A 21643-nucleotide genomic window follows, 5' to 3' on the forward strand; every position below is an offset into this window, starting at 1 on the left:
ATATATATATATATATATATATATATATATATATATATATATATATATATATATATATATATATATATATATATAAATATTTCTTTTTCTTTCATACTATTCGCCATCTCCTGTGTCAGCAAGGTAGTGCCAAGAACAAAGGACTGGGTGTTTAAGAGAATATCCCCACCTGGCCCCCTTCTCTGTTCCTTCTTTGGGAAAATTAAAAAAAAACGAGAGGGGAGGATTTCTAGCCACCAGCTCCCTCCCCTTTTAGTCGCCTTCTACAACACGCAGGGAATACTTGGGAAGTATTCTTTCTCCCCTATCCCCAGTCTCTAGCTGTCATGTAATAATGCACCGAAACCACAGCTGCTTTTCCACATCCAGGCCCCTCAAAACTTTCCATGGTTTACCCCAGACGCTTCACATGCCCTGGTTCAATCAATTGACAGCACATCAACCCTGGTATACCACATCGTTCCAATTCACTCTATTCCTTGCACGCCTTTCATTCTTCTACATGTTCAGGCCCCGATCACTCAAAATCTTTTTCACTCCATCTTTCCATCTCCAATTTGGTCTCCCACTTCTCCTTCCCTCCACCTCTGACACATATATCCTCTTTGTCAATCTCTCCTCACTCATTCTCTCCATGTGACCAAACCATTTCAAAACACCCTCTTCTGCTCTCTAAACCACACTCTTTTCATTACCACACATCTCTCTTACCCTTTCATTACTTACTCGACCAAACCCCCTCACACCACATATTGTCCTCAAACATCTCATTTCCAACACATCCACCCTCCTCCACACAACTCAATCTATAGCCCACGCCTCGCAACCATATAACATTGTTGGAACCACTATTCCTTCAAACATACCCATTTTTGCTTTCCGAGATAATGTTCTTGCCTTCCACACATTTTTCAACACTCTTAGAACTTTTGCCCCCTCCCCTCTGGCAAACAGAAAAGAGGTAGTAAAAGCTTTGCAGAAGATGAAAGCTGGCAAGGCAGCGGGTTTGGATGGTATTGCAGTGGAATTTATTAAAAAAGGGGGGACTGTGTTGTTGACTGGTTGGTAAGGATATCTAATGTATGTATGGTGAGGTGCCTGAGGATTGGCGGAATGTATGCATAGTGCCATTGTACAAAGGTAAAGGGGATAAAGGTGAGTGCTCAAATTACAGAGGTATAAGTTTGTTGAGTATTCCTGGGAAATTATTTGGGAGGGTATTGATTGAGAGGGTGAAGGCATGTACAGAACATCAGATTGGGTTAAAGCAGTGTGGTTTCAGAAGTGGTAGAGGATGTGTGGATCAGGTGTTTGCTTTCAAGAATGTATAAGAGAAATAGAAAAACAGATGGATTTGTATGTAGCATTTATGGATCTGGAGAAGGCAGATTAAGGGATTAAGAGTGTATGGTGTGGGAGATAAGTTGCTAGAAGCTAGAAGAAGATAAGTTGCTAGAAGCAGTGAAAAGTGTTTATTGCCGATGTAAGGCATGTGTATGAGTAGGAAGAGAGGAAAGTGATTGGTTCTCAGTGAATGTCGGTTTGCGGCAGGGGTGGGTGATGTCTCCATGGTTGTATAATTTGTTTATGGATGGGGTTGTTAGGGAGGTGAATGCAAGAGTTTTGGGGAGAGGGGCAAGTATGCAGTCTGTTATGGATGACAGGGCTTGGGAAGTGAGTCAGTTGTTGTTCGCTGATGATACAGCACTGGTGGCTGATTCTGATGAGAAACTGCAGAAGTTGGTGACTGAGTTTGGTAAAGTGTGTGAAAGAAGAAAACTGAGAGTTAACGTGAATAATGGCAAGGTTATTAGGTTCAGCAGGGTTGAGGGACAAGTAAACTGGGTGGTATGTCTGAATGGAGAAAAACTGGAGGAAGTGAAGTATTTTAGATATCCAAGAGTGGATTTGGCAGAGGATGGAACCATAGAAGCAGAGGTGAGTCACAGGGTGGGGGAGGGGGCGAAGGTTCTGTGAGCGCTGAAGAATGTGTGGAAGGTGAGAATGTTATCTCAGAGAGCGAAAATGGGTATGTTTGAAGGAATAGCGGTTCCAACAATGTCATATGGTTGCGAGGCATGGGCTATTGATAGGGTTGTGAGGAAGGTGGATGTGTTGGAAATGAGATGTTTGAGGACAATATGTGGTGTGAGGTGGTTTGGTCGAGTAAGTAATGAAAGGGTAAGAGAGATGTGTGGTAATAAAGGTGGTTGAGAAAGCAGAAAAGGGTGTATTGAAATGGTTTGGTCACATGGTGAGAATGTATGAGGAAAGATTGACAACGAGGATATATGTGTCAGAAGTGGAGGGAACAAGAAGTGGGAGACCAAATTGGAGGTGGAAGGAAGGAGTGAAAAAGATTTTGAGCGATCGGGGCCTGAAAGGCATGCAAGGAATAGAGTGAATGGGAACGATGTGGTATATCGGGTCGACGTGCTGTCAATGGATTGAACCAGGGCATGTGAAGCGTCTGGGGTAAACCATGGAAAGTTTTGAGGGGCCTGGATGTGGAAAGGGAGCTGTGGTTTTGGTGCATTACACATGACAGCTAGAGACTTGAGTGTGAACGAATGTAGCCTTTGTTGTCTTTTTTCCTTGCGTTACCTCGGGCGCACACGGGGAGAGGGGAAGGGGGGGGGTGCCATTTCATGTGTGGCGGGGTGGTGGCGAGAATGGATGAAGGCAGCATGTATGAGTATGTGCATGTGTATATATGTATATGTCTGTGTATGTATATGTATGTATACGCTGAAATGTATAGGTATGCATATGTGCGTGTGTGGGCGTTTATGTATATACATGTGTATGTGGGTGGGTTGGGCCATTCTTTCGTCTGTTTCCTTGCGCTACCTCGCTAACGCGGGAGACAGCGACAAAGCAAAATAAATAAATAAATTGGTAAGTGTGTGGAAGAAGAAAGTTAAGAGTAAATGTGAATAAGAGCAAGGTTATTAGGTACAGTAGGGTTGAGGGTCAAGTCAATTGGGAGGTGAGTTTGAATGGAGAAAAACTGGAGGAAGTGAAGTGTTTTAGATATCTGGGAGTGGATCTGTCAGCGGATGGAACCATGGAAGCGGAAGTGGATCATAGGGTGGGGGAGGGGGCGAAAATTTTGGGAGCCTTGAAAAATGTGTGGAAGTCGAGAACATTATCCCGGAAAGCAAAAATGGGTATGTTTGAAGGAATAGTAGTTCCAACAATGTTGTATGGTTGCGAGGCGTGGGATATGGATAGAGTTGTGCGCAGGAGGATGGATGTGCTGGAAATGAGATGTTTGAGGACAATGTGTGGTGTGAGGTGGTTTGATCGAGTAAGTAACGTAAGGGTAAGAGAGATGTGTGGAAATAAAAAGAGTGTGGTTGAGAGAGCAGAAGAGGGTGTTTTGAAATGGTTTGGGCACATGGAGAGAATGAGTGAGGAAAGATTGACCAAGAGGATATATGTGTCGGAGGTGGAGGGAACGAGGAGAAGAGGGAGACCAAATTGGAGGTGGAAAGATGGAGTGAAAAGGATTTTGTGTGATCGGGGCCTGAACATGCAGGAGGGTGAAAGGAGGGCAAGGAATAGAGTGAATTGGAGCGATGTGGTATACAGGGGTTGACGTGCTGTCAGTGGATTGAATCAAGGCATGTGAAGCGTCCGGGGTAAACCATGGAAAGCTGTGTAGGTATGTATATTTGCGTGTGTGGACGTGTGTATGTACATGTGTATGGGGGGGGTTGGGCCATTTCTTTCGTCTGTTTCCTTGCGCTACCTCGCTAACGCGGGAGACAGCGACAAAGCAAAATAAATAAATAAATTGGTAAGTGTGTGGAAGAAGAAAGTTAAGAGTAAATGTGAATAAGAGCAAGGTTATTAGGTACAGTAGGGTTGAGGGTCAAGTCAATTGGGAGGTGAGTTTGAATGGAGAAAAACTGGAGGAAGTGAAGTGTTTTAGATATCTGGGAGTGGATCTGTCAGCGGATGGAACCATGGAAGCGGAAGTGGATCATAGGGTGGGGGAGGGGGCGAAAATTTTGGGAGCCTTGAAAAATGTGTGGAAGTCGAGAACATTATCCCGGAAAGCAAAAATGGGTATGTTTGAAGGAATAGTAGTTCCAACAATGTTGTATGGTTGCGAGGCGTGGGATATGGATAGAGTTGTGCGCAGGAGGATGGATGTGCTGGAAATGAGATGTTTGAGGACAATGTGTGGTGTGAGGTGGTTTGATCGAGTAAGTAACGTAAGGGTAAGAGAGATGTGTGGAAATAAAAAGAGTGTGGTTGAGAGAGCAGAAGAGGGTGTTTTGAAATGGTTTGGGCACATGGAGAGAATGAGTGAGGAAAGATTGACCAAGAGGATATATGTGTCGGAGGTGGAGGGAACGAGGAGAAGAGGGAGACCAAATTGGAGGTGGAAAGATGGAGTGAAAAGGATTTTGTGTGATCGGGGCCTGAACATGCAGGAGGGTGAAAGGAGGGCAAGGAATAGAGTGAATTGGAGCGATGTGGTATACAGGGGTTGACGTGCTGTCAGTGGATTGAATCAAGGCATGTGAAGCGTCCGGGGTAAACCATGGAAAGCTGTGTAGGTATGTATATTTGCGTGTGTGGACGTGTGTATGTACATGTGTATGGGGGGGGTTGGGCCATTTCTTTCGTCTGTTTCCTTGCGCTACCTCGCAGACGCGGGAGACAGCGACAAAGTATATAAAAAAAAAAAAAAAAAAAAAAAAAAAAAATATATATATATATATATATATATATATATATATATATATATATATATATATTCCTAGTTACAAGCAGACTTACGTCGATACATAACGTGAATGTAAAGTTTTGTCTGAAACCTCAACTCAAAGTTCCTGGTACTCTTACTTAGTTTATAACATAACACTCACCACCACCACGACGGCCAACACACACCCACTACCCACATGGCCAACACACAGCTGACACACATAACCATCACCCATGTGGCCGACACACACACAGACACACACACACAACACCTACGCAACTGACAAACCCAACCACCACCACCCACATGACCGACATAAATATCCAACACTAAACAGCCAACACACACATCCACATAGCCAACAGACACTCACTTGCCACGTGGCCTACTGTCTCGATACACACACAATCCACACGAACGATACACATACCCAACACCCACATGGTTGGCAAACAAACCACCCACGTGACTAACGTAAACGCACACATACTACCCACATACACACACACACACCACCCAGAAGGCTGACACAGTCACCACCCACACGGCCGACACATACATCCAAACCCCAACACGGCCGACAAGCATTCACCACACACAACACCACCACTCAAACGGCCAACTCAGCACCATCACCATCCACACATAACCATAACCCCATGTGTGGCACACCCAGAGTACCCACACGGCCGACACATCCATACATTTTTACCATAAAACAAGGGAAACCCTAATAAACTACGAAAATAATCTAATGGTCCATTTGAAAAGATTAACATTGATGCATGTACGGCTCGCAAAAAAAAAAAAAGTATATACCACCACAGCTATATTGTAAGTTATCTTGCTGGCTAACGGCTCGCAAAAAAAAAGTATATACCACCACAGCTATATTGTGAGTTATCTTGCTGGCTAAAGTTTTCATACTGCAAGAAAATAAATCTAATGTTCAAGAGATGTGAGGGAGAACCCAGTCCCTAGGGGATGAAGGGAGTGCTACCAATCGGCTAAGTACTACGGCAGGTGGGGAGAGGAAAGCGTGCGCGGCACGGGTCCAAGTGTGCCTCACTCTCTCATGTGACTAGTGGCAGTGTGTCCACAGAAATAACCCGCCCTCACCTCCCTCGGCTGGCTGACCCGGCCCCCACCACTCTCACCCGCCCACCACCACTACTAACACAAGTACCACCAATACACTACCAAACAACAACAATTCGATCACTAACATGTACACCTCTACGACTAACATAGCACCACCACAAACAACATTACCTGACATCTTTAAATAACATAATTCAAAATTACGACATTCCAATACCTACAGCCCGCAAAATTTGGGAGTACAAACGTTCATAGACTGGGAACAGTTTAGGGGGAAAGCTTACTTTATAGGTTCTGTAGTGATTCCTCCAAAAGGGATGGCACTGGCCAAGAAGGAAAGACAATATGCACAACTTTCACCAATGAATAGCCATCATCAAAGCCCCACTCGGTGCAATTCAAAAATGCACTTCCCAAGAATCTAAAAACAAAAAGTTAATTCGTAAAATGTTATTCAAATAACCGCAATTATATTCCCTGACATTTGGTAGTCTTTGACAATAAGTGTTCAGGTAAAACCCATACTGTAGCACCAGTTATGGTGCACAAACCATATAATTTCATTATGCAGCAGTGACCTTGAATTTTAGACCAACATAAATACCGACTTTCCATACTTGCCACATATTAATAAAAAAACATTCCATGAGAACGAATCTAACGTATGCAAACAAAATCATGTACTCGTGTACGAGTAAATTCAATATGAATCTACCGCGTCCGATTGCGATTATTGTATGGAAATTCAATACACAAAGCCAACTCAACGTGACCAGTGACCTTGACCTTTTAATATCAAAATCAAAGTAACTTCACACCTAATCAACAGAACCGGATAATAGAAACCACAGGTGGAATGGGAGGGGGAGGTCGGGTAACTTCGCCAAGTCCTAATTTTTTTTTACCGTTCGCCCTTATATATCATTAGTATTACTTATAACTGCACCGGGAATACTTTCCATGACAGAGTCCCTATGCTACCCAGGACCTTTCTAAACACTCATGCAGCCCAAGGCTGCACTACTTCAACTCCTTCAAAATGAGAAGCTCTTTTGAAGAGACACTGTACCCCCAATATCACAGATTCGCTACGGGTGACTTACACCTGCGGTGCAACTTTGTGCATGCGAAGTCTAGTAACACAAACATGTACCATTCACAGAACTATTCGAAGCAAATCCAATCATCGATAACCACATTAACTACTTCCATCACTCACCTACCCCCTTCAGCACTTATTTCTTTTTTCTGGGCAAAAGAATCCCCAATCACATGCCACCTCAAGTAAAAGAAAAATATAAAAGGAAGAGGAATTAATTACATCAACAGTTTATATGCCTAACACTACTTGAAGATACTAGATCACAGAAAGGGGGAAATGCGAAAGAGGATTCTTCGACCTACTTCGTCAATGGAAGGGGATATCATCAACTATCCATCCTCAAGTGGCAAACAGAACACTAACAAATTCATGTACACTAAATGACTGACAAGCATGAGACAACCGACCTCCCAACTAGGTCTTAAACTCCAACAAACCACATTCATCCATCAGAAACCACACACCCAAAACAAAAATGAGTAACACTCCCGCTTAGGTTTTAAACACCTCCCATTACTACTACACTACAAAAAAAAGGTTAGAAATTTGTTCTATTCTGTGTAACATATTTTTCACTCAGTTTTCTGGAATAATCCATTAATTATATCTCTTCTGTCTGCTGAGTTCGAATGTTAGTATACTGAGGTAGAATATTTTCTGTCGGATATGTTTCACTGAAGACCTAGCCATAATAGTTTGGTTCACAATAAATGTGTGCAATAGAAGATACTATCCTAAAAGGAAATTTATGCCCCTCCTCATACTGTGCCTAATGATGAACATTTGCAATATTAACTTTCATATACGACCATTAAAGCACATCTTACTTTTAACATATTTTATATACCCTTACCAGGTCTCCAAAAGATGACATTTCAAAGCAAACTGAAAATATGCCAGCAACAGGTCTCCACAAGATCATAAAACAGCATTTCTGTTATAAACTAACACTGAAAATGTGGTAAATGACAGCCCTGTGGAAATAAAATTGGTTTCTACAGGTTTTGCACATTTTTATTATATATGATTTCTTAACTTTTATATTATCTATCCTAACATTTTCCCTCGCCTTCAATGCCCTACCCACAGATTTTATTGATGAAGGATGGGAAAAAATACACATTACTTGGCACTGTTTTAAAACAGAATTCTACAGGTGAACACTATGAAAGATTTTGAGCAGCCTTAACATTAAACTCCAATTCTAACAAACTTCACAGAGCAATGGACTGTATGCTAGAAATGAGAAATTTGTAACAAGGAGACATGTTCCAGAGCCAATAACTAAAGGACCCCCATCCTTCAATTTAGAACAAACCCTAAAAAGTGGAGAGATCTTTGAAGACTACAGAAAATGTAAGGGTGAAGATAAATCAATTGGCTGCAAATACGACAATCTAACCAAACCTAACTGCCTTGCACTGCTGCCCTTCACTGCAATGAAAGCACATACAATACATTACTGGTCACATATCTCACCTAAATTTTGTCTCTCAAGTCTGCAACAACATAATAAAAATATACCTGTAAATGACTACTGTGTCCCACCAAACGGTGATACATGCTGCTGTATGTTTCAATATACACAGGCACAAAGCAACTGGATACAAACAAGACCACTGCTGTCAATTTTTCAAGTAAAATTTAAAGATAAGGTAAATGTCAGTTGCTAGGAGGTCATGAGTGAGGTTCTCACTGGTTAAATACATTTTCAGAACTGTTTCACCTTCTTTTACATTAATTAAAATCACATTTTCTTTGACATTCAGACAACTCTACACAAATTCATTATTGTAAACGAAAAAATCTACATAATCATGTCTTCACAAATCATCACTTTCTAGCATCAATTCAACTACAAAAAGAAGTTATTTAATGTTTTAATAAAGGCACAGCTTTCCCAATCACATCTGTACAATGGTGGTTAATAATGTATAACCTACCTTCAAGCAATCTTACAAAAAATGATTAAATGTCCTCTAGTAATGTAAATTGAAATAAGTAACTACCCACATCCTCTAAATTTAGATTCTAATATACATGGATTATCCATCATCACCTTTTTAACCTTTTACATGCACATCAGACTTTTTTTGGCCATTTACACATGCATAACAGTATCAAAAAACTTTTCTTACAAATTAAGACAATTTCTAATTACTCTACATCAATACAAACATACAAAACACAATAACACAATAAAAATCTACATACAAGTAACAGATGTAAACCCTGAGATCTCAGCACGACCTTGTTATTAATATGCTTTTGATGAGTGGTGATGATACAAATGCTGATACAATTCATCCATTCCACTTCACACTTCGCCTGCCTGGTCTTCTATACTCTCAAAAGAAAATACAATGAAACAGCAAACCACTCATAATAGTGTACTCAGAATGATCACTAGCTGCCGAGTCAACAACAAAAACTCAACACCTGAAGAGTGAAACAAAGACCTTCCCAACGCAATCCTAACTCAAGGTGCTTGCACTCAATTCTGTAAAACAATGCTATATCCTCCCATCTAAACCACTCCTAACTAACCATCACCCTCCAAGTAGAAATAAAAATCTTGCCCCTGCCACACACTTCAGCATCCTCTACTCACAGATCCCCCACCTCCTAGCAAATATAAAACTGACAAAATATATACAATCTGAAATGGCTCAACGAGCATAAGGCCCTTCCAAATCAATCTTGAACTCCAACCATCCCAACACATACACACATCAGAAGATAAAGTCCCCTGACAAACAGGTCTCATACTTTCCCATCAGTGCACTAAACATTACCCATCCCTATGGCACCACAATTTCAATATATCCCTGGACCATTCATGCCTATGATGCTAATGCTACAGCAGGGACACCAAGCATTTGCCTCTTAGTTGCCCTGCAACTGGTAGATGTGGCCATTTTTCCAAATGCTACAGAATCCTCATAAGTGAGAAGTGACTCTTGGGGAGAGGAAGTTAGTATATAAGTTGTATACAATAATACATAAATGACAAAAGAAATGCTTGAAAGTAATAAGAAGTAAATCATCTTCATTTACACAATCAAAGAAGTAACTTTATTTATATAAAATTATATCAAAACCAATTTCTAAAAAAGACTCAACGTCTTACCCAGGGCCCCTTCTAAAGGCTACTATAGGCCAAGGCTGTGCTACTTCCAGCACAACAGGGAAATATATACGCCTTTGGAGTTTGAAGTTCTTTGATAAGATTGTAATCCAAAAGATACTGTTTTGCCAAATATCATTTTTCATTCATGATGCAACCTCTTGCAAGTGTAGCCCAGGGACACTACAGAAGTGATGGATGTTGAAAATGTAAAACATTATATAAAGTGTTTTATTCAATATCATTATATCTGATAGCCAAGAAAAAGAATTCTAAACCTTATATTTACTAAGCTAAATCCTTAGTGGTGCAGGTGGAGCACTAAGTTGAAGGATTATATTTTGCATATGAATGATTGGCTCTAAAATTTTGCTGAAATGACCCAAAAATCAAAAGTATTAAAGGAACCCAGATATCTTTCCTAGGCCACATATACACACACACAGACACACAAACACACACACACTTATGAAAATATCAAATATCAAAAGAGAAAATTGAGAAAGTATATGAAAAAATATCAAATGGGTATGTACTTGTAATTTCAATTCAAGAAGCAGACTCTACTTTCTCAGGCATAGTACATTACTTTGTTCAGAAGCAAGGTAAAGTCCTGAGGATGGCTTATCATACTGAGAAGTCAAGGGAGACTGAAGTTATTCATAAGTGATTTAACAAAACTTTCCCTTGTTGCATATACTCACCAAACAAGAATAAAAAATACATCAAAATATATTTTATGATGACTTTACAAAAGGGGACAACAAATAAAGAAATTATATTAATTTCATCTACACTATATTGTACTGACTACATATGTTGAATAAATCATCATTAAAGCAATCAACCACTGTCATCATCATATACCATGAGTAATATTAATAACAAGGCTGAGCTGAGAATGCTGGGTTGATGTCTGTTAGCATTTTACTTTGCAGATTTTTACTATTTGTGTGTCGAGGTGAGAGTTTTACACCTAGTCTTAACCTTGTCTTTATTCTTAAACATTCTATATAAATAGCTTCAGAAGCAAAGGAGATGTGGAAAATGGTGGACATTATCCTGATATAAAAAACGAGGTGCATCAATACACTATGTTAACACAGACATGATAACATCAGGCTGTTTACTGCAGTCAATGCTATCTTACTAATATGCTATAACCACAATTTTCTTTTTCTTGGTTAAGACCAATACCACTTGTTTCTAGGTTGCTTTATTATTCTTTTATCATGCTCTTTCATTTGATGGTGAAAAACAAAATTCTTACTACTTCACTACTCAAAATGTTTATCAGCGTTTGAAAGACCAACCTGGTGAGAATACCAAGGAAAATAATGTTTTTTCTTCGATCTGTTACGAATCTGTTTCTATTATTACAACAAAGCTTGTTCTATCAAGTCACCTGAACACTATTTAGGCAATATGGATAGCACACAGTTATTTTGGTGCATTTTGGCAAATATTGGAATATATCAAGGTTTTGTCATGCCCCTGAAAAGCATGTGCCTAGATCAAGGGCAACACTACTAGATTTGTTTCAGTCAAAGACTGTAGTGCTAAAAAGGCTTTGCTACTCTATCAACAAGAAAAAGAACAATACAGCAGCCCACAGTGTGGACTAGGAATCTAAGGACTGTACACTAAAGTGAGCTTGTGGACAAAGGTAGCATTTTGGCCTAAAACGAATGCAAGGGACAACAAGTTTTGCTTAAATCACACAGAAACAGTAGATTTCAATTACTTGTGTTAAGTTTAAAGACAAAAATGCTTATCAATAAAAGTAATAGCTTTTGCACATACATAAATTCTTATAATCTTCAATAGAAATCTAACCTACCTTTCTTTAGACATAATTATCGTTAACTACAGCAAACCACATCCCATCAGCTCTTTAAGCAATGTCTGTTACCTAAAGAACACAGAACAGAGCACTTATTAACAGGCCACCGACCGTTCATTCAAAATTAATATACTTTTGTTAAGAGAAGCACATACAGAGCAGCATTAACATCCTTATTCTATTCTAACCTTAAATGTGCGAGCATCTTTGGGGGTAAAACAATATACAGTTCTTCAGTTGATAATAACTCCTAATTCTAGGAGAGGATAAAGGCATGTTTACAACAGGGAAATACCTTGTAGCTCTCACATGACCGCAAGGTGTCATAATCAGCTGATGAGTTCTGGGTCCCCGCCAACACCAAACGACTTAGTCAATTCACTTTCTTCATTGTTAGTATGGATATTATACAATATCAGAGGCATCGAGGATCACTCACCTCTGGACCGTGGAAGTTATTGTCTTCTGTGCCTTATTGACTTCACTTTTCTTACGATGTGTGAAGAGCTTGTTCCATAGCTCCATCACTCGCCGCCAGACATTTTACGGTAGACTCGTTTACAAAATTCAAATTCCTGTGCCCAATGGTAAACTCTTTTTTCCCAATCGTCTACCGGAACAAACACTTTAGACCTTCCAAACTTGAATAAACAGTCACGATAAATTATGTCGACGCCAAAACGTAGATCATTTGCTAAGGTATGGATGACTAGTCCCTGAGCCTCTTCCATTTCCCTTGTAAACATCACGTGCTGTCCGACTCAACCACAACACAAAATTTAAAAGAGAATAATTTTGGCGATTTCTTTGTCAATCAGTGAAAGTTAGCCCAAGAAACATACCCACGAAAAAACATAATCAGAATTTAAGGCAAAAATATCCACTGAGACTCGTCCACAAAGCATAAATGTACAATCTTATATTTTACTTTACCTTACATGACGTCACCAATGTCAACTATGACGTATGACAGGTGGGTTAGAGAAAAAGTTCAGACGTCAATGAGCAGCTACAGATATATATATACATCTAAACATACTGCCCTCAGTTCATTGTACGCTCTTGTGTAGCCATGTTTAGACAAACATTCTTTCGAAAACAATGAATTACTTAAGAGTATGTGTGCGAATTTTAACTGACACGTTTCATTGGAGAGCAGCTACATAATTAGTTTCTTATCAGTTACAAATGCGCGGGAGAAACTGTAGTTTCTTTCGAGATTACTGCTGGTATACTGAATATGCACTAACTCGATATGTGTGTATATATATAAATAAATAAATATATATATATATATATATATATATATATATATATTTGGCGAATAGTATGAAAAAAAAATATATATATTTTTTTTTTCTTTCACTATTTGCCATTTCCCGCATTAGCGAGGTAGCGTCAAGAACAGAGGACTAGGCCTTTGAGGGAATATCCTCACCTGGCCCCCTTCTCTGTTTCTTCTTTTCAGAAAAAAATAAAAAAAAACAGAGGGGATGATTTCCTCCCCCGCTCCCTTCCCTTTTAGTCGCCTTCTACGACACGCAGGGATTACGTGAGAAGTATTCTTTCTCCCCTATCCCCAAGGATAATATATATATATATATATATATATATATATATATATATATATATATATATATATATATATATATATATATACTGATTGTAGTTTCTCGAGTTAGCGAGGCAGCGCCAGGTACAGAGGTAGAAAGCTCGCTTCCACTTACCTCCATTCTCTAACTGTCATGTGTAATGCACCGAGACGACAGCTCCCTCTCCAGAACCAGGCCCCACAGCCCTTTCAGCGCTTTCCCCTCTGGTTTATGACCATGATTTTTCTGTCTTTTTCTGCAAACTCATATATATATATATATATATATATATATATATATATATATATATATATATATATATATATATTCTATCTTTGCTGATTTTTTTTTCTTCTATCCCTTCTGTATTTTTTTTTTCTATCGATATTTCGTAGCGTGCCTTTTTCATACCTTACATGGAAACTATTCGCTGATCATTTGTCTTATACTCGCATATAAGTTTACCATGTTGGTTTCGGCACACATAATGCTGATCTCATTGCGTTGTGGACGTTATTCCAGGGTTCTCGCCTGGAATATACACAGAACTGTAAATGACGATTCTGTCGAGATGATAAGAATATTCATGTATCGATAACATTTGATAAAAACACAATTGATCTTATATTCACAGACCCTTGTCTTTCGTCATGGTATAAATTTGGATTGTATAGTTCACAGGCATCTATTAGTTTTCTAATTTTCTGCTTCATATCAGCAATAATACGTTGGTCAGATATCCAAGTCTTGTCAAGCTCAATAGCTGTCATTAGTGAGGTATCGTCCGTAAAGATTAATTCTTCATAAAACGTTGCTATTCTATGACGGTTTTTGTATGATTTAGAGCAAATGTACATAAATCCTGAGGCATTAATTAGTGGATCTAAATACGCTTCCAAAATCTCGCACTCTATTTTCCTAACTGAGTTTACATAAGAAAGACAGACAACAGGAGACATGACTAGTCCACGACTAGGCTGTCTGGTAAAATATAAAAGGGGAGTTTAACTTGACAAGAAAATGTAATTCCGCTCAGCATTCTTTTTTTTAAAGCTTTCATGGATTACCCGCTGTCGCACATTAGCTTCTAGTGTCCCCGTTTTTACAGTTTATTTCCGGCGTTCTTCTAAGAGTATACCTGAATTTATAAATACTTGTCTAAAGTACTTTTGAAAGTATTTATAATTCTAGCCTCCACTGCATCTTTATGCTCTGAGTTTTATTCCATTTATCCTGGTTACCGTATTTTCTTGTATTTCGAAAGGATGTTCGTGGTTTACTTTCTCGAAATTGTTTAGAATTTTGAACACTTGGATGAAGTCGCCGAGAAGTCTACGATTTTTAAGGGAGATCTAATAGTTTTAGCCTCTCTTCGTATGCCAGATTCTTAAAGGATGAGATCAGATTTTTCGTCAGTCCTTGCTCTAATTTTTACTTTTTTTTATAGTTTGGAACCAACACTGTACTGCAGAGAATTATTTCTGGTGCCTTGTAATCTATGATCCTTTGCCTTTTTTACTTGCCGTTTGACTTTTTAATGTACTTCAGAGTGTTGCTAATGACAACTCCAAGGACCTCATTTATTTACTTCAGTTAAGAGTTCCCGAATAGTTTGTAGTCGTAACACTTGTCTACATAACACACATTTGCCATCTGTCTGACCACTCTGTCAATTACTTAAGATCTCTGATTCATTTCGCATTCCCTCACATTTACAACCCTACCTCCTGGTTTAGCACCATCAGCAAATTTGGAGATCTTAGGTATGAGACCGAGGTCTAGGTCATTAATGTATATTATGAAAAGAATTGGGCCTAGGAACGACCCCTTTTTCTTGTCCAAACTTGGTACCTTATATATAAAATTCTGAGGACAATCAGTTTGTGTTGATGTTTAGTATTGGTAGTAAATGTCAACTGTGATCCCTTGAACAGCTGGTTTGTTCTGTGGGAGAGACTGTTCATTCACATTTGTCTACTGTGTGTGGGTGGAATTCTTGTCTAAGGTTTAGAGTGGCTGAAGACCTCTACGGGAATGCAAACGTTCTTCTCTCTTCTGTTCCGGGTGACCCATTGTTCCCGTACTGTATGTATGTTGCAATTGTTGTGTCAGGGTGTTGCAATGGGGTCGAGATACTCTGCATATGAGAAGACCTATATCAAGCCATGTAGAACAGTTACATACACTGTCATTCTGATTATGTGCCAGGAAAAAGAGAGCAATACTATAATTAGCTCAATAACTGACCTAAAATGAAAGTTTGATTCAAAATGTCCACTGTCTTGACTATACAAAAGCATTTCGCAAAGTAAACCACAGAATTTTGCTAGAGAATGCAAATAAAACATTAAAGGTTAAAATAGGAAGATGGATGAGCGAACAGAAATTTCAGAGGTGGCAAACCAGACCATATTTGAGGTTGATGTCCTATCTGGGGTACCACAGGGAACAGTAGTATCAGCTTAAGTGCTCTAATAGAAATCCTGTTAAATAGTCGAGGAAAACACACACTGGAACTTTACAGATGACAAAAACAATGATTGGATCTGTATCGATTACCGCTTCCGTCCCTCCCAATGTCAACGAAAGCCTCCCAATCCGTACGTGGATTATAATTATCCCTACAACCACACAATTTACTCTTGGAGCAATAGATTCCAGTGTGCACATAAGGCCAGATATATTTGGTCTGCATGATCTTTTTTATTTCATGAATAGCAACAAGATATCTAAAATGGAAATATTTAAATGTTCGAAAGCCAAAGCAAACATAAGGTTATATTTACTTACACTTTGGGATGCTGGATTCTTATATAAAAAATATAAGTAGTCTTGGTGCGGTAAACACGAGACTGTGGTGTGACAGCGAGCTCGCATACAAAGCGATGCAAGGCCAACAAAAGCAACATTGGTGAGAATGATGATACCAATAATAATCATGGAAAGCCATCTTACCCACTGCTGATTTATATCGCAGCAATTCTACTTTCATGCCTAGTCTGTGTCTATCAATATCACAATCATGCCCTTCTAAAGAATCGTGATATATCAGTTCAGAGTAATTTTCATTCTCAACCTGTTTGGCTCAATGGGCGCCATAATCATGGCAAGAACAGATAACTAATGGTCCGTCAAGTACATATTTGGACAACTTGGGAGGACGTAGTAGCAAGCACCACCTCAAATACAGACAACTGAAACAAAGAGAAGCTTGAAAATTGATACCAAGACCCATGACACATGCATACATCACGATTCTTTTTACATGACGAAGGCCTATTGCCACCAAGTGGTCTAGAAATAGGCTCATAAGCGTGTATGTTCTTCCTAACACCCAGAGTACGGTGTAGTATGCAAGTACCATGGTCGACTGCCGAGGAATGAAATGGGTGCTTTTATTTATTTAATACGGAAGTAAAAAAAAAAAAAAAGTCCCACAAAATGAGACTGCAGTATGGAAGGGGGTTATAAGATGCAAAACGACTTAAGGCACAATTTCCCGAAGGAAAGAAGTAAACCTAATAGAATTTAATGGAAACAAATATGATCAATTAAGTTAGGGGGGGGTGGCAGTTGTCGATTAGTTTTTCGGGATTTCCAATATGTGTAAGGCCAATGGCAAGATGCCCGAGAATTGGCAGAAATCCTATACAATACCATCATATAAAAGCAATGGGGATATCCCTGGGGATAGGGGGAAAGAATACTTCCCACGTATTCCCTGCGTGTCGTAGAAGGCGACTAAAAGGGGAGGGAGCGGGGGGCTGGAAATCCTCCCCTCCCATTATTTTTTTTTAATTTTTCCAAAAGAAGGAACAGAGAAGGGGGCCAGGTGAGGATATTCCCTCAAAGGCCCAGTCCTCTGTTCTTAACGCTACCTCGCTAACGCGGGAAATGGCGAATAGTTTGAAAAAAAAAAGAAAGAAAGAAAAAAAAAAAAGCAATGGGAATAAAAAGGAATGCTCGAAATATGTGTGAATGTTCAATGTACTTAAGTGTTATGGAATGGTACCTGAGGGTGATGACAAGCATAATTTCATATTAGGAAGGGGCAATGTTGCTTAAATTGGTAGAGGATACGTGGAACATTTCTTTGAATCATTTGCTCAAGAAATATTTTATTGATTTGTATGTGGTGTTCATGTTTCTGGAGAAAGTGTACGATAAGGTCGACGAATATATAACTTGTCGGTGCTACGAATAAACGGCATGGGAGGAATGCTACTAATTGCAGAGGAGTTTTTACTGAAAAAGTATGGGCATGTGTGCAAGTAGGATGGAAGGAAAGCGTATGGTTCCAAGTGAAGGTTGCTCTGCTCCAAGGATGTGGGATGTCAACATGGCTTTTCAATTTATTTTTGGATTGAGTTTAAGAAGGTAAATGTGTGGGTTTTGCACAGAATGGTGGTTATACAGTAAATTAAAGATCAGTTGCTATTTGCAGACGAAATGACTATGTTGGCAGATTCTTGAAATACACTGTAGAAGCTTGTATCCGAGTTTGTAGTGTTTGAAAGGAGGAAGCTGATATAATATTAATAAAATTAAGGTAAAGTTAGCATATGGAGCAGTACAGGTTGGCATGAGTATGAAACTGAATGGAGAGAATTTGGAGTAGATGGAGTGCATTAGATGCCTGGGAGAGGTCATGGTAATAGTTGGGACTGGAAGCAAAGGTCCCAAGTGCATCGAGTGTGTGGAAGGGTTCAGTGTCTATATATGCAAAGATGGGTATATATATGTTGGTACAGTAGCTCTGACAAAGTGCTGTGTGGAAACAAGTCTTGAGCTTTAAAAGCTAAAGAACAGAAGAGGATGGATGTGTGGAAGTGAAATGATCAAGGACCTAAGTGATGCGAGGAGGGTTGACTGTGTAAGCAATGGTAGTGCAAGATTTGTGTGTGGTAGTAGGCAAGGAATGATTGATAGAACTGGCCAAGGTGTGCCAAAATGGTCTGGATGTATCGCGAGGATGAGCAGAGAGACCTACTCAGGGAATAATCATGTAAAGGGTGAAGGAAGCAAGGAGGAGGAAGAGGCTGAGATGATGAAAGGATTGAAAGGGAGCTTTCAAGTTATTAGGGCCTGAAAAGCATGCATGGGACCATGCCAAATGGAGTGAAATGGTATGAAGGGTATGCCTGCTATGAATGAGCTGAACCAAGACATTTAAAGTTGTCAGGGGGATATGCAGATTTGTCTGTGGGATTGGGTCATGGATGAAGGCTTTGGTTTCAGTGCAACGAGAGAGTGAATGTGAACAATTACGGCTGTTTGTCTATTCCTGATTTTACTTCACTACTAAGGCTGTTCGTCTACTCCAGATTTTACCTCACTAATGCAGGAAACGGAAATACATATGTATGAAATATATACATTCACTGTCCACATCCAAAACAAGAAAAGCTGGGAACAAAAATTTTTCATAATGCTGGAGGTGGGAGAAGAATGTGTGAATGTCAGGGACATCTAGCATGGGAAAAATTGAAGGTAAAGCTTTTGCAAGGGCAAAAGACTTCTAGGCATTTAGTTTATGTCCTTTAGTTTCATGTTGTTTTAATGAATTAGTAATTCTTCAATTTCTTGCACTGAAAATATACCGTTCTTCAAATACAATCTTTGTTCTAAGCCATTAATCTTTTTTAAGCTTAAACATGTTATGTTAAACTTTCTCTTGATCTACATCAGACTGATTTTAAACGATAAAGATTAAAAACAATTCTTTTATTTCACCAGTTGTTCACTGATGCACAATTGAGGCAATTTTGTCAACACCAAGACACTTTCTAAAACACCACTGCCTCATCACATGACAAGTTTGTCATGACATTCCTCCAGAATCTTTGCCTCTATTATTAACAAGAAAAGCTTTGAAATACTCTCATAACTCTTGACATTTCTTCATTCCATGAGAAATACGAAAATTCATAATCAACCAAAAATCACTGAAAATTATTGTAGGCCATAACTTATGTCAACTTTTAGCAGGATATCTCTATGAATGGAGTTCCAGTTACAAGCTGTAGCCCAAACAGCACCCAATTTGCCATGATCCTTCCTGAATGCGTTTATCTCAACCAATGTAACAAGCATATATTTCAGGGATTCATTCTTACAATGTTACTTAAATGAACAAAGAGCACCCTGGTCTACTGGCTGTAACAGGAATGCAAGCCTTAAGGGTAAAATCAACTGCAAAAGTAGTCTTCCACTAAATGTTCTACATCAGGATGAGCCGAACAATTGTCTAAAATCAAAATTATCTGGGAGTAACCGACAAGACTAAAAGACCTACAGTGTGCCATGGCGTCAGGAATAATGATCTTCAAAACAATCAAGGAGTTACATGAGTAGTAATTCATGCCTTTCAGCGCAGACTATAAATAACAGGATATATCTACATCCTCTTGAAATCCCACAAACTTGGACCTTTGCATATAACATTTGTGAATCTTAACTGCACTTCCAGAAGTGAGCACAGTTACCTTGCCCTTAGCATTTTTTACACTGATTGGTGCTGTCATATCTGGTTACACAAGTTTTCTGAGGAACATAACTACAAGACAGAGATGATTCAAGAGCATTAAACACTTGTCTGCTGTCAAATATTCATCAGAAACTAATTGTGAATTCATCCACAATTCTCAATATCCTCATATATTTGCTGATGCCTTCTCTCCACACACTTTTTACAACCTTGAACCTTGACATTTTTTGAATGTTGTAAACCACCTATAAGACTAATCACAAGCTGCTGTCAGATTCCCTCTTTGAAAATTTGGTAATGTTTCATGATCAATACTCCATGCAATGGAAAATTCTGACTCCTTTGTTGGTAAATCCACTCTAACAAAGCCTTACCTAAATCAATGTTATTTGATTGATGCAAGGTCTTTGCTCTTTAACACTCTTAACTATATTTCTTATCAACATAAAATCTAAAGTTTTATTTTTGTTTCTTTAGATCATAAGTGGTGGAGGTGTAAGGGCAACACTCATACTTTGCTCCTTAACTTTTTTTTTTAATCCTACAAAAATAGTGTGAAAGAAGACAGCTGAGAGTAAATGTGAATAAGAGCAAGGTAGGTTCAGTAGGGTGGAGGAACAAGTTTATTGGGAGATGTTTTTTTTTTTTTCTTCTTTTTTTAATTTTCCAAAAGAAGGAACAGAGAATGAGGCCAGGTGAGGATATTCCCTCAGAGGACCAGTCCTCTGTTCTTAACGCTACCTTGCTAACGCGGGAAATGGCGAATAGTATGAAAGAAAGAAGTTTGAATGGAAAAAAAACTGGAGGAAGTGAAATGTTTTAGATATCTGGGAGTGGAGTTAGCAGCAGATGGAATCATGGAAGCAGAAGTGACTCACAGGGTGGGGGAGGGGGCAAAGGTTTTGGGAGTGTTGAAGAATGTGTGAAAGGTGAGAACATTATCTCGGAGCAAAAATAGGTATGTTTGAAGGAACAGTGGTTCCAACAATGTTATATGGTTGCAAGGCATGGGATATAGATAGGGTTGTGTGGAGGAGGGTGGATATGTTGGAAATGAAATGTTTGAGGACAATATGTGCGAAGTGGTTTGATCGAGTAAGTAATGAAAGGGTAAGAGAGATGTGTAGTAATAAAAAGTGTGGGGTTGAAAGTGCAGAAGAGGGTGTTGAAATGGTCTGGTCACAAGGGGAGAATGAGTGAGGAAAGATTGACAAAGAAGATATATGTGTCAGGGGTGGAGGGAATGAGAAGTGGGAGACCAAATTGGAGGTGGAAGGATGGAGTGAAAAAGATTTTGAGCAATTGGGGCCTGAACATACATGAGGGTGAAAGGCATGCAAGGAACTGAGTGAATTGGAATGATGTGGTATACTGGGGTCAACATATAAATACATTGAAATGTATATGTATACATGTGTGTGTGTGTGTGTGTGTGTGTGTGTGGGCGTTTATGTATATACATGTGTATGTGGGTGGGTTGGGCTATTCTTTCATCTGTTTCCTTGTGCTACCTCACTAACATGGGAAACATCGGCTAAATATAATAAATAAATAAAAATATTTTCTCTCGGCACTGCCACCTCCCATGTGTATAGCTGCTGGTGTTTTATGACATTACCGAGATGGAAAAACAAGCAAAAAAATCACACTAAACCACAGGGCAACCAT

The 21643-nt window shown here is 39.1% G+C and overlaps 1 protein-coding gene across 1 annotated transcript in view; it reads right to left on the reverse strand.

The window, feature by feature from the left end:
* The window catches only part of LOC139746598 (uncharacterized), a 48439-nt gene extending 35817 nt beyond the window's left edge, over positions 1–12622 (reverse strand). The window contains exon 1 of the mRNA XM_071658007.1: positions 12336–12622. Within this exon, the coding sequence (XP_071514108.1) occupies positions 12336–12421 (86 nt within the window). The 5' untranslated portion in view covers positions 12422–12622. The remainder of the gene's footprint in view (positions 1–12335) is intronic.
* Positions 12623–21643: the final 9021 nt, after the last annotated feature.

This window comes from Panulirus ornatus, chromosome 65, assembly GCF_036320965.1.
Source record: "Panulirus ornatus isolate Po-2019 chromosome 65, ASM3632096v1, whole genome shotgun sequence".
Taxonomy (NCBI): domain Eukaryota; kingdom Metazoa; phylum Arthropoda; class Malacostraca; order Decapoda; family Palinuridae; genus Panulirus; species Panulirus ornatus.